This window comes from Vanessa cardui, chromosome 14 (assembly GCF_905220365.1).
Source record: "Vanessa cardui chromosome 14, ilVanCard2.1, whole genome shotgun sequence".
NCBI classification, from domain to species: Eukaryota; Metazoa; Arthropoda; class Insecta; order Lepidoptera; family Nymphalidae; genus Vanessa; species Vanessa cardui.
Window position 1 is genome coordinate 8,062,709 of NC_061136.1, and position 15,546 is coordinate 8,078,254.

The 15,546-nt window shown below is 36.8% G+C and overlaps 1 protein-coding gene across 1 annotated transcript; it reads left to right on the top strand.

The window, feature by feature from the left end:
* The first annotated feature begins 9,285 nt into the window (after nt 1-9,285).
* On the top strand, nt 9,286-10,122 carry LOC124535405. The gene has a single exon (XM_047111614.1). It carries the CDS (start codon nt 9,286-9,288, stop codon nt 10,120-10,122), a length of 837 nt encoding a protein of 278 aa, XP_046967570.1.
* The last annotated feature ends 5,424 nt before the right edge of the window (nt 10,123-15,546 follow it).

Genomic DNA, 15,546 nt, shown 5'->3' on the forward strand with positions numbered 1-15,546 from the left:
TATTAGACAAGGCAAATTGTCCTTCTAATTGTATAAACCACAATGCCGGTTCGTTCGGCCAAAATGGCGGCACCTTGATGCCAACGCGGCACACTTCTTCCTGCGCGCCATTTTAACTTATTACTGTTAATTGCAACGTAGGTAACACAGTCTAAAATGGTGCGAGTGTTCGTACGGGTCACCACTTATAGTTGAATTTAAAGCTAATGCGTCCAAGTCGATGGCAGTGGTAGCCGATGCTCTCTCACGCACGGATGCAATTACCACCGCCATCGACTTGGACGCATTAGCTTTATCGCAAGCGAATGACGACGAGCTCCAAGGAATTTTAAGAAGCAATACTTCTGGTCTGGACCTCCAGAGATTAGACATTTCTGGTTCCGGTAAGACGATTTACTGCGATATGTCCTGCTTATCACCACGTCCTTATCTGACTCCAGAGTTCCGCCGACAAGCGTTCGACTGCTTTCACGGATTGAGTCACCCAGGTGTTAAAGCAACAATCAGACTGGTCACGCAAAACTACGTATGGCCTAATATTAAAAAGGACTGTGCCGATTGGACTCGTAGCTGTCTGTCATGTCAACGCTCGAAAGTTTCCAGACACACTCGATCTCCTGTACAGAATTTTGTTCCTCCGTCGAACAGATTCAGCCATGTACACATTGATCTTATCGGACCTCTGCCAGCCTCACAAGAATATAAGTATTGTCTTACAGCCGTGGACAGATTCACTCGTTGGCCAGAGGTAATACCACTCTCCGACATCAAAGCTGACACAGTGGCAAATGCTTTTGTTGCTGGTTGGATTTCAGGTTTTGGCTGTCCCGAGAAGATAACAACGGATCGAGGAAAACAATTTGAGGCATTTTTATTTAAGGAGCTTTCGAAGCTGATAGGTGTCAATCATATACAGACCACAGCATACCATCCCGCTGCGAATGGAATGGTGGAACGGTTCCATCGGCAACTCAAGGCGGCGATAATGTGCCATAATGACGAAAACTGGGTTGAAGTACTTCCGCTAGTCCTTTTAGGAATTCGTTCAGCATGGAAGGAGGACATAAGCACGTCATCAGCTGAACTAGTGTATGGAGAGACCTTACGATTACCTGGCGCATTTTTCAACAACTCTCCCACTGAAATCGTGGATTGCACAGATTTTCTCGCACGACTACGAGCGAACATCCGAAAACTTAAACCTACACCAGTAGTTCACCATGGCAAGACTCCTGTTTTCATCAGCAAGGACTTGCGATCTGCACTACAAGTTTTTATACGGCAAGATTTTGTTCGCAAGCCTTTACAGACACCGTACGCTGGACCATATACCGTCATCAAACGAGGAGACAAATTCTTCAAGATCGACATTCGAGGGAAACCTACCACCGTTTCGATAGACAGATTAAAAATCGCCGTACTCGATCAGGTCGAAGAGTACGTTTTCCCGACGTTTTTCGACCTTAACGGTCTCCGGGGGGGCTGATGTAGCGTTGAATAAACGCATTACTCGCTTTATACATAGTTGGTCAAAGCACCGCTATGCGTGACGTCGACTTTACCCCGTTCGTCAGTCGTTTTCTGATACCGACGCCGAGAGGCTGCGTGCGCACCGTTTGATACTTGTTGCTATGCAACGCTTTTGCTTATTCTGCTTAATTCTTCTTATATTTCTTAGTTATTCTATTTTCTTACTTAAACGCTATAACTGTACCTTCGCTATATCTTTCTTGTATATACCTTCTGTGCTTGTGAAAATATATGTGTGTAAAAACTATATCGTTTAATTTATCGCTGCTTAACTTTTCCTGTTATAGTTAAATTCAACTATAGCTTCATTAAAAGTATAACACCTCGCCTCATTGCCTTCACTGGTGACAGGAGGGCTGGTTCGTTTTTTGCCCAGAGGATCGGATTTGCAATTCAACGGGGAAATGCTGCTAGCATTCTTGTCACCATTCCACGCGGTCAAGATTTATACAGTAACTAGTTTTAGTTTATATTTCTATATATTTAAACATTAGTTATTAATTCTTATGTTAATACATTTTTAAAAATTCCATCATTATTCATCAAATTATAATAACCTATCACGTAGTTGAATACGTTCTAATTAATATAAGGTATGAAATTGCTGTTTTCTAATATTCGTTTAAAGTTCAATATTGTTTATACTTGAAATTCCAAGTTCAATTTATCTTCATATCAACCATTGAAATTACTTTGGAAATTAGTTGATTAATTTTTCGTACTATTGCATTCTTCGTTCTTCAATTTGGATCCCTAAGTCAATTAAAGTACCAATCACGTACACTATGGAGACGAATTCAGCAAAAACGAAATCAAAGGGCAGTGAATTGCAGTTTCGAATTAATTAATTTGAGACTGTGATTCCAAATTCAAATAAAGTTCATTCTTAGCTTCGAAAAAAATACTTTTAAAATGTTGTTCATTGTGCTAATGCTCGTTATTGAGTGACTTTTTCGTTTGTTTTGTGGCTAAAAAAAATAACAAGTAGTCTTTTGAAATGTTATTGGGATTTACCATTGAAAAATTCTCGGTACCAACCCAGAGTCACGCAATTTAAAATTTACACACACTGAGTTAAGACGTTCGTTGTCTACCTCAACGTCTTCAAGTCGGGTCGGATTTGAAATTATATTCCAATCAGTGGCGGCGTAAGGCGTGGGCAGTGTGGGCCAGCGCCCACGGCCTCGCGGTGCAAAGGGCCTCGCGCCCGAAATTTGAGAAGAAAAACAAGAGCCTCGCAAACTCTTGTCCACATTAAGATTCGATCTCGAGCCGCCACTGGTAACAAACACTCACGGCCTCGCAGTAGAAAAGGCCTCGCTCACAAAATTAAAAAAAATCCCAGATCCCAATGTCATGTTGTCCTGACAACATGACATTGGGATCAGACTACTGAAAAAAAAAAACAAGGGCCTCGCAAACTGTATCTTGCCCACATTAAGATTCGATCTTGAAATTGAAATTATATTCCACTAGAATTTCATTTCTGGATGGAACCAGACAAAATTAAAAATTCATTAATCAATTTCGATTATAAAGTCAATCGCAGTATCATCACTGCACAGTATATTGACGACGTGAGCAGTTGCGGTTTTTATTAATATGCAAATTACCTCCCATCATATTTCGCTCCAACTCGATACTATTGACTTAAAAAGCCAGGCTTAGTATCCGATTCATTTATGTAAATAGTCGACTTTCGAGGATTCTGGATCGCATTGTGAACCATTATGTGATGGCTTCTGATACTTTGCATTGTCAACAATTAAAATTATATTATTCGAATAAAAATATAGTTTGATAATGACCTTAACGTATTGTTCAAACAATGTTCCATTATAGTTTTTCCAGTGTTGAATTTATTGAAGTGCTTATTGAATGTTATTACAATATGTTTTTGTGCTCCCCGCAATTCAATATAAACATTTCATGAATTATGTTATTGCTTATTATTATAAGCAGATGAAAAACTTTTGTATTGTAATAGCAGAAAAAATGAGTGTACTTGTTAGGGGAAGTTGCCGTCTCTAAACATTATCCAATGAAAAAGGAAATGTAGTTCCAATTGCAAAGGGATGTGTGAAAAAAAGCAGAGACACGGGTGTGATCTTTGATCGCAAAATACCGCCCAAGCTCAAGCGATGATGTATCCCTTGAGTTTGAGCGTTACAAAAGCCTCATCCCAGCGGTTCTTCTAGCCATACACTCAGGAGTTTCACGTCACGGATATGAAAATGATGAAGTGTATGTGCGCCGTCACACGGGTTGATCGCATACGTAACTCATTTATCTGAGGTAGTCTCAGCATCCGTGACGGAGCAGCGAGGCTCAAAGAGCGTTCTGAGATTAAATAGCCATCATACACGTCGAACTAAGGAATGTTTTGGAATAAAGTGCCAAGAAAGATATGTTTGTACCTGGAACTAGGCCTCACGTGCGCATAATATTTGGATAATGTCAGTTAGGCCGCTGATTGAACGATTTGCGGAAAATTCATCTAAAACGATTCGTCTAAAACAATTCGACTAAAGCAATTCGTCTAAAAAACAATTCGACTATTAGCAATTCGTCTAAAACAATTCGACTAAAGCAATTCGACTAAAACAATTCGACTAAAGCAATTCGACTAAAGCAATTAGACTAAAACAATTCGACTAAAACAATTTGACTAACAATTTAGCTGAAAATAACTTTACTGAAATTAATTCCACTAACATTGAGTATACAAAAGTCAAGTGGAATACGAGTGTCTCTTTGCTTACTCTAAAATCATTGTACCGATAAACTGTTTATTAAAATCCTATCGTGAACGTGTATCCACGATTTTTGAGAAATCTGGCTGGAATTCGCTATATGGACTAATCATCAGATTAAAATAGGCATGATTATCCTTCGTGAATTTCCGCTCTCAGTCGGACCCAGAGTCAACGAACGAGGATGTACAGAGACTTACCCGGGATACGTAACTTTATATAAAATTTTACAATTCTTCTTAAAACGTGATCAACGATCGATTTGTTCTGACGAAACGTCGTTCAAATAGTACGCATCGACGCGGCGATAATACGAATTCTTCTTAAAATATTGTATGTATGTATGTGTATTTATAAAACGTTTTCTCTTCGTTCTCTGCAGAAAACTGTTATAGATCTAGGCATGTTATATTGCAAGAACGAATTTCACACGATACCGAATCCACCGCCTCGAATGTTCAAAACATCGTAAGTTGGGTGAGTCGAGAGCACCTCAGATGGTGTGTGGGACATGATAGGGTGGGTGTGGGGCATCTCGGATGGTGTGTGGGATATAGTTGGGTGGGTGCGGGGCATCTATAATCGTGTGTGGGACATAGCAGGGCAGGTGCGGGCCGTCTCGGATGATGTGTTGGACATTGTGGTACACAGCGTGGCATCTCGAATGGTGTGTGGGACATGAAAGGGTATTCGCGGGGCATCTAGGATAGTGTGTTGGACATAGTGGGGTGGATGCGAGGCATCTCGGTTGGTGTGTGGGATATAGTTGGGCGGGTGTGGGGCATCTCGGATGGTGTGTGGGACATAGCGGGCCGGTCAGGAGAAGACAGAAGGTTCACAAGTGGTCAATTTTCAATAAGATCGATGAGGACTGCAGAGTCGCAAAATTGAAATGTAATGGGGAATGAGCAATGTTTTTAGTCGAATTGCTTTAGTCGAATTGTTTTCAGTTGAATTCTTTTAGACGATTTGTTTTAGACGAATTGTTATTAGTCGAATAGTTTTTTAGATGAATTGTTACTAGTCGAATTGTTTTTAGTCGAATTGTTTTTTAGTCGAATTGTTTTAGTCGAATTGATTTAGACGAATTGTTTTAGCCGAATTTTCCGTAGACGGATTGAACAGCTGTGTTTAGTAAATTGGCTAGGCTTTTGCTTGAACAGCCAATTTATATATACGGAATATTGCGTTAATAATAAATAGAACTCACGTAAATATCCTGAGATAAAGAAAATAATTGTATTTCTTTGGATGCTTGAGATTTTAATCTCTTAGTGTCTGCGATACACATATGAATGTTCGTTAATTATCCTATATTGTGTCTGGTGTGCAACGGGGGGATAGAATTCGGTATATAGTAATGAAAATATCACTCCAAAATGGAAATTGATATTAGTACCCCCAAGTATTAAAGAGGGGCTTCTATCACAGTAATTCAGACATGCGAAATGTGTCACGAGTCTGTAACATGTATTCAGAACATATTCACACAAATTCTTTCAATGAGAATATTTCGTGAGGATTAAGTTAGATCTCTGGTATGTATGGCATGACAAATTTACATTCCATTAACACAAATATAGTTTATTTTGAGCTGTAAAATACGTAAATCAAATTAGGCACAGACGTTTATATCAGTATATTCGAAAAGTACTAAAGTCACTTCATTGAATATTCAACAAACGTTTCCACTCGGGCAAAACACTGTTGACTTATTAAGGTGACATGGGTTTCTGAATAGTATTATGGAGGGTTATGCTCTTATACAGGTGACTACTATAACTGTCAGTAAAATGAAATATGCTATGCTTAACTTATAGTATAAGTATTCTATTCAAAACTTTGTATCAATTAGATCGCGGGTCTGCCCAGCACAGATACTTTCGCGGCATCAAAAAGGTTGGTTAGTAAAATCACTCCCAAAATCTATGACACATGTTCGAATTCAATTACTTCGTCATTCCACTTCAGGTGGACAAAGAAGATCCGTGGGTCCTTAAAAAGTTGTATGCGGAAGAAAATATACTTTACTATACCACTGTTAATAAATATATACAATAAAACAGAAGCAATAAATAAACATTTAGTAATAAATAAAAGCATTAGGAGTTTAACACATATGCATATGTTCATCAGATTATGAACTCGTAGGTACAGCTAGCAAGTTATATGTGTCAATTTTACACTAAATATGTATATCATCTCCGCAAATGAATACTCTTTAAAATTGGACAAAAATGCTATGAATGGAAATGCGTTTTCTTTATTAATAATAATGAGTTAGAGATATCGTCCGTTTTTTAAAGTAATACAGCCCTTCTAAAATACTTTTTTTTTTCAGAATTACCCAGATGACTGTTTATAGAAATAGCTTTATTTAATAGTAAATATTTTAAGCTTAACTTCTATATAACAATCAATTACAGAGATCTCAAGTTAAAGCCAGAGTTCTTTTTATGACAACATAAAAGAAAACGTAAGCTTTGATCTCTTTTATTCTTTTAATAATAATTCTGAATAATATTTTTCTTTCTTTTAACTTGAAACTATCAAAGAAAAGTAAAGAAGATGACTCAGTGACAAGTTGTTTATTATTAGTATATTATTATGTAATGTAAAAACATGAAACAAAAATATTTCTAGTTAATATCAAGGCAAGTAGCTATGATTTTTCATGTAATTAATTTATATTTTTAATCCGTTTCGTTGTAAATCCCATCGAATATACCCGAAAAAAACTGTCAAGTATATATCCCCTAGCCCTCATTGAATCAGCGTAGTATAATAAGTTCCAAACCTTTTTTGCAAAACCTTACCACCAAATGCATCTCTAGTTAAGACTAAATAAAAATTTCAGGCCGATATCTCATAAATTATATTACAATTCCCTTAAAGTCTAATACAGAATTAATTTCAAATATTTTCCTTTATATGCACCCATTAATTGCCGATTAAAATACTAGCATATATAAAAACAATAATCAATTAATAATAGTTTTTTTATTTGTACCACGGCGACGCTACTAAGAGAGAATATAGAAATATAATAAAATGTTTATGCGCACAGCCCTCTCATTCTCATAATCAAAGGTATAAAAATCTAACAAAACCGAAAATAAATCAGACGCAAATTCTTCGTGTGTTTTTATCTCAGACTCCAATATTCAGACTCTAAGCTGCTATTGAGTATTTCTCGACCAACTATTAAATAGTCAACTCAGGATGAGAACGCAGTACCTTGAATTATGCAGTATTGCTAGCCAGTATACTAAGGAAACAGTCAAAGTTATTTATTTGCAATCCAGGTTACTCTAATACCTCAACAAAGCTTAAGTTTCACAAGCAATTAACGTTTACATACTGTATGAAAAAGTCGGTAGAAGGGATCCGGTAATTGGATTTCGTTTTAAAAGCTTAACAAATGAAAAAGTTGATGAATGATTTAAAAAAAAAAAGTTCATTTAATCTGAATTATGTCATTCGCCATTAGTATTTCTATAAAGTGTAATTTATATTATTGTTTTATATTCTTCTCAATCCTGAATTATTTATGCTTTGGTCTTTAAAACTGGCCGTCTCAATGGTAAGAACATTTGAATATAACTTAAGATTAAAGTTTTAAACCCAGGCAAGCACTGCTGAATTTTCATGTGCTTAATTTGCGTTTGTAATTGGATGATCTGCAACACGAGAATCCAACAATTTCCGTCGAAGTAGAACAAGTTCTAACTTTATTTTCAAACGGAGAGGAAGCCTTATAGAAAACCATTTATAGATCTGATGTTTTGTTAGTTTCTCGATCACAGAGTTCTGTTTTGGTATTGAAATCGTTTGAAAACTTGAATAAGTGACTTGAGAAATGTAACGCATCATTAAATGAATCGTGTCCGTTGCGCAACGGGGGAAACAATCTGGTAAATAGCATTGCAAATATCACTCCCAAATGGAAATTGAATTTGGTCACCCATAGGCTTTAAAGAGGTGCTTCTATTGCAGACATCATTCTGCGAAATGAATTTGATCACATTATTTACATTATAATTTCGACATTAGAATGTGTAAACATACAAAAGCCATTTAATTAAACAACTGGAAATTGGTATACAACAGGAAATTAACTTTATTTTATTTAACATTTCAATTATTGGTCCTATAGAAACTCTTTTATATTCTCCAAAGGAATTAATAATAAGTGAGCGACGTTGCCGCGAAGTACCCCAAAACACCGTTGTGGCGAACGCGACACTTACCAGATCCCTACAACCTATATAACTTATATAAATAAAATATTATACATATAATCATATAATATCTTATATATTTTTCATACATTAAATAATAAAGGTAACATAAATACAAATATTACTATAACATATGTACATATAACTATACTATATATGTATACTATAATACTTATATACTTATATAAATTACATAATAAATACATATTATATATACATGTTATACACAGTATAAATATCTACACTTTAAAAATCATATAAATAATTAAAATATAATATAATAATTTATGTAATGTCGGAAGGCAGTCGCCGCGCGATCGTGTAATAGAAATGTCTTTTCTAAATAAATTACCGTTACTTTGAACAAAGAAACGTATGCGCATCGGTTCGGCCGCCTTCCGTCAAGCAGTCGAATCCTAGATCTCGTACTGAACGCACGTCGCTTATCGCTTAAATTTTGCTACACGATTTTGCACCTTAAGTCTTTGTATTAAGTCATACTTCCTTCTTTCATCTAAACTTACCTTCATATTTCTTTCTTCTCATTTCTATTCTGTGCTGTGCCTGCCTATCTTCGTGTTTATTATTTCTACGAGAAATAAATTAGTAGTGGAAGAAACTTTGTTTTAATCAAACCTCATCTACAACATCATACACAACTCCACTACATTGGTGACCCCGCTGAAAACAAAGAAGCTGAAAACGAAGAGGATTAATTAACCAACTCAAGTAAGGAACACTAGATTATTTGGTGGAATAAAATGGAACCACAAAATGAAGGTAACTCGAACTTAAATGCCGAGTCACGACGACCATTTACACCTCACGACACGACCGACATATTTCGAGTCGGAGTGCGACCACCACCGTTCTGGGCAGAAGAACCTGCAGTTTGGTTTTCACAACTGGAAGGCAATTTTGTGTTGTCGAGAATCACTGACGACGATACAAAATTTTATTACGTTACTTCGACATTAGAACACCGTTACGCAGCAGAAGTGAAGGATATAATTATTTCACCACCAAAGACAGGGAAGTACGAACGACTTAAAACTGAATTAATCAAGCGTCTGTCAGCCTCGCGCGAGAAAGAGGTAAAACAATTACTTGTTCACGAAGAGTTAGGAGATCGGAGACCATCTCAGTTTCTCCGACACCTGCAAAGATTAGCAGGTCCATCAGTTCCAGACGATTTTATTAAAACTATTTGGATAAGTCGTCTGCCTACTGCTCTTCAACCAATTATTGTGGCTCAGAAAACTTATGACCTTCAAGCTTTGGCTGACTTAGCCGACAGCTTACATGAATTGGTACCGTGCACACCTCAAGTCGCTTCAACATCTGCTCCCCAGTCAACCATTGATTCAATGGCGAAACAAATAGATGAGCTCACAAAGCAAGTAAAAGCTCTGTCTGCTCGCAGTCACAGACCAAGATCGAGATCAAGAAGACGACGTAGCCCGACAGTACAAATGAGATCACAGTCCAACTACAGAAAATTTCCATTATGTTGGTATCACAATAAACACGGAAAGAATGCCAATAAATGTGTGAAGCCATGCGATTTTAAGTCGGAAAACTACCAAGGCAATCGGTAATGGCGACATCCGATAGCCATAACGTATCTGGTCGCCTTTTCGTAACGGATCGAAAATCGAAGATGCAGTTTCTCGTTGATACAGGTAGCGATCTCTGCGTCTTCCCTCGCACAGCACTACGTGAAAGAAGATCTCCGACCAATTACCAACTCTATGCCGCGAATGGGACTTCTATTTCAACATATGGTTTTGCTCACCTCGAGCTGAATCTTGGCCTGCGTCGAGACTACACATGGCGATTTATAGTGGCAGATGTCACTAAGGCTATAATTGGCGTCGACTTCTTGTCATATTATGGTCTTATAGTCGACTGCCGTAACCAGCGTCTCATCGATAGCACCACAACCCTGACGACTTCAGCAGAATCAGTATCATCATCCAGCACGATTTCTTCAGTGAAGACATTGCTCGGTGATTCAAACTACCATATACTGCTACGTCAATTTCCGGAGATCACACGTCCTGCAGGAAACGAGAAGGTTGTTAACCATAACACGGTCCATCATATCAGGACTACACCTGGACCTCCAGTATCTTGCTCGCCACGTCGCTTGGCTCCAGATAAATTGCTCATAGCCAAGGAAGAGTTCGCAGCTATGATTAAAAATGGAACAGCTCGACCATCAGAGAGTCCATGGGCATCACCTTTGCATCTAGCCCCGAAGAAGGAAAGTGGATGGCGTCCATGCGGTGATTATCGGATGCTTAATGCAAGAACAATTCCTGACCGCTATCCGATTCGGAATATTCACGATTTCACGCATAACATATCGGGTTGTCGTGTTTTCTCCAAAATCGACCTCGTGAAAGCATTTAACCAGATTCCAGTATTTTCTGAGGACATTGCAAAGACGGCCATCACAACACCGTTTGGTCTTTATGAGTTCCCATATATGACCTTTGGACTCAGAAACGCCGGCCAGACCTTCCAGCGTTTTGTTGACGAAATGACCAGAGGCTTAGACTTTGTCTACGCATACCTAGACGATTTCCTCATATTTTCCCCTGATGAAGAAACACATCAACATCACTTACGAAGTCTGTTTCATAAGCTTCGGGAGTATGGGATGGTAATAAATGCGTCTAAATGCGTCTTTGGAGTTTCTGAAGTGTCTTTCTTGGGATATACCGTTTCATCAAATGGCATCAAACCATTGGAATCCAAAGTCGAGGCAATTAAAGAATTTCCTGTGCCTAAGACTGTGAGAGAATTAAGAAGATTCTTAGGCATGCTGAATTTTTACCGCAAATTCATCCCAGGTGCCGCGGAAATTCAAGCACCTCTACACTCTCTTCTCACTGATAAGGTCAAAGGCTCACATCCAGTAGACATCACGGGTGAAGTTTTTAAGGCATTCGAAGAATGCAAAAACAGTCTATGCAGCGCAACACTCTTAGCTCATCCAGACTTGAATGCAAAGATCGCGCTCGTAACTGATGCTTCAGACAAAGCAATAGGAGCTGCTATACACCAATACAAAAATGATGCTTGGCAACCTCTCGGTTTCTTTTCACGGAAACTAAGTCCTTCGCAAAGTAAATACTCTCCGTACGACAGGGAGCTACTTGCGATATACGAGGGAATCCGTTACTTCCGATACATGCTAGAAGCAAGGCATTTTACCGTTTTCACGGATCACAGACCTTTATGTTACGCCTTTACAACAAGAAAGGATAAATGCTCACCACGACAATTTCGCCACCTCGACTATATCGGACAATTTACTACTGATATACGGCATATATCTGGAAAGGACAATGTCGTGGCAGATACATTATCGAGGATTGAAGAACTGACAAAGCCAATAGACTTGACAGAGCTAGCACAGTCACAAGCTGACGATCTTGAGCTGAAACGACTGATAGAAGGAGAATCGTCTCTCAATCTACGTAAGACAATCATTCCTGGAACGCAAATACAGCTGTACTGCGATGACAAAAATCAGACTCTAAGACCCTTTGTCACATCACCGTTTCGCTACAGAGTATTCCAAAGCTTACATTCACTCAGCCATCCTGGCGCCAATGCCACTGCTAAACTTGTAGCTCAGCGTTTCGTATGGCCCGGCGTACGGAAAGATTGCCGTGAATGGACAAAGAAATGTCAAGCCTGTCAGCGAGCGAAGACTACTCGGAACGTTTCAACCAGTCCTGGGAATTTTCAACTTCCACGTGCCAGATTTACCACCGTCCATATCGATCTAATAGGACCACTGCCAATCTCAAACGGCTACAAATACTGTCTTACAGCCGTAGATAGATTCACGAGATGGCCAGAAGCTATTCCTATTATGGACATAACAGCAGAGACAGTAGCTAAGGCCTTGATATCCGGCTGGATAGCACGCTTTGGATGCCCTACCGCTATAATCACTGACAGAGGACGACAATTTGAATCTGCCCTTTTCAAGCACCTCTCTGAAATGGTTGGTTTTGAACACAAGAAAACTACTGCTTATCACCCTGCATGTAATGGCATGGTTGAGAGATTTCACCGCCAATTAAAAGCCGCCATTGTTTGTCATGAAAACTCACATTGGACAGAATCACTTCCATTGGTGTTGCTTGGAATCCGAAATGCAATTAAAGAAGATATTCAAGCATCTTCGGCAGAAATGGTATATGGCGAGACGCTTAGATTACCTGGAGAACTTTTTCAACCATCCACGAATAAGTCTGATGACATAACCGATTTTATGGCACGACTTCGGATTATTGCGAAGAACCTTCAACCGCAACCAGCTTCCAGGCACTGTAAGAAATCTATCTTCATATTCAAAGATCTTGCAACGACTAGTCATGTGTACCTCAGAGAAGATGCTAACAGAGGAGCACTCCAACTGGCTTATACTGGCCCACATGAAGTACTGGCGAGGAACGAAAAAGTCTTCAAAATACTTGTCCGAGGAAAACCTACCTCTGTAACAATAGAAAGACTGAAGCCTGCATACATGCTTACCGACGACGACGATCCAAGGGATATACCTCTTCCTCCTGCTACTCCACCTGAAATAAAAAATCACGATGATAAAATTAAAGATAAGGAAAATAATAACAAAAGGACACGATCGGGCAGAACAGTACACATACCTGATTATTATCGCCCGTAGGACGGTCTCTGGAGGGGAGTGGTGTGGCGAACGCGACACTTACCAGATCCCTACAACCTATATAACTTATATAAATAAAATATTATACATATAATCATATAATATCTTATATATTTTTCATACATTAAATAATAAAGGTAACATAAATACAAATATTACTATAACATATGTACATATAACTATACTATATATGTATACTATAATACTTATATACTTATATAAATTACATAATAAATACATATTATATATACATGTTATACACAGTATAAATATCTACACTTTAAAAATCATATAAATAATTAAAATATAATATAATAATTTATGTAATGTCGGAAGGCAGTCGCCGCGCGATCGTGTAATAGAAATGTCTTTTCTAAATAAATTACCGTTACTTTGAACAAAGAAACGTATGCGCATCGGTTCGGCCGCCTTCCGTCAAGCAGTCGAATCCTAGATCTCGTACTGAACGCACGTCGCTTATCGCTTAAATTTTGCTACACGATTTTGCACCTTAAGTCTTTGTATTAAGTCATACTTCCTTCTTTCATCTAAACTTACCTTCATATTTCTTTCTTCTCATTTCTATTCTGTGCTGTGCCTGCCTATCTTCGTGTTTATTATTTCTACGAGAAATAAATTAGTAGTGGAAGAAACTTTGTTTTAATCAAACCTCATCTACAACATCATACACAACTCCACTACACCGTCGTTACGCCAATGCAACATTTATTATTTCAATGGAAATATTCTATACAATGTTATTAAATCGACATTTATACAATTTACAGTTCAATCAATTATTCGTTCAATCAATTTTGGCATAATTAATAAATTCACAAGAATTCGAGCAGCGTGAAAATCCTGCATAGTATGTCCAAATATTTTTCCATTGTCATTAATACTACACTATGAATTTTCACGGCTTTTCTTTTATATATGATTTTTAATTACTTTTCTTCCAACACAATTTTGAACTTGAGTATGAAGTCTTCACGCTTTTTACTAAGAAAGAATTTGTTCAATTTTATTATCCTTATTTTAATTTTTGTTAACAATTCAATACAATTGTGTGTTTTGATTGCTTGTCTTAGAATAAATATTGTAAATTCTTTTAACAATACAATAAATTAAAATTGTTAGACGAAATATAAATTCATAAAATACTTTTGAAGTTATTAGATTCAATGAGCTAAGTAAACCTTTTGAGTAAGTAAAATTCAAACTTAAACAACGCTTTAATATAAAAAATCTAATATATTAGGTAGAATAAAATTATCAAATATCGTTGTTTTCTTAAATCTTAGTAGATTGTCGACAAGAATTATCACTAGCATAAAAATCAGTTCAGACCGAAATATTTCTATTTGAATCTACCTGAAGATAACTGTTATATTCCTGAGGTGTAAGCATCTAAAAATTTGTATGTATAATAACTTTAAACATTAACGTTATTCAACGATTATTTTGAATTTTGCAGTTTAATCATTTTCTACGTTTCCTGGGATACTGTTTTTAATACATTTGTCAATAAAATAGTTTTAACCCCTTTACAGCCAGGTTCATAAGCTTCTGCTTTTTTGTAGTGCTACTAGTTAGTATTTTGTACTTGTATTTTAGATTTTTACTATTTAATTATTAAATATTAATTAATATATCTACGAATTATATACTTACATTTTGCTTTCATTTCTCTCACTGATAACTTAGCTTTTGATCTACAAGGTTCGATGCCGATATTAAATTTTCAAATATTTGTATAAATTTCCAACTTAACTTCTAATTTAATAGATTAGGTTAATTTTATAAAGTTTTTTTTAGCGTTACAGAAATTTTATAATATTCAGAAACGTTATCAAACAGATTTGTGTCGTACATCAAAATATATTATCTTATAAACTTGAAACAGTAAAAAGTAAAGGATTTCTTCATTAAGTACATCATCGGAATAGGATCACAAAAGATTAACTAATTAAGTATAAGTGTAGAATTAAGATTTATCCTTATAAGTTACTTAAAACTTACTTTCTTCCTGGTTACTTCCATGAATAACAAACTTACAAGTACGTCTAAAGTTTGACTTAATTAAACAAGTATAATATAAAAGAACAATTTTAATTTATGTACTTATATGTATTTAATGTGATAACGATATATATTTTTTAAATAAGTTTTAACATTGTATTAAATAAATGCAAATATTTAGTATTTTTCAATAAATAATATATAGGAATACAATACGCTACACTACAAAGTTTGACACAAAATTTAACAAGTGCTCAAGACCGTGCCAGGCTTCTAGCATTATCATCTAAAG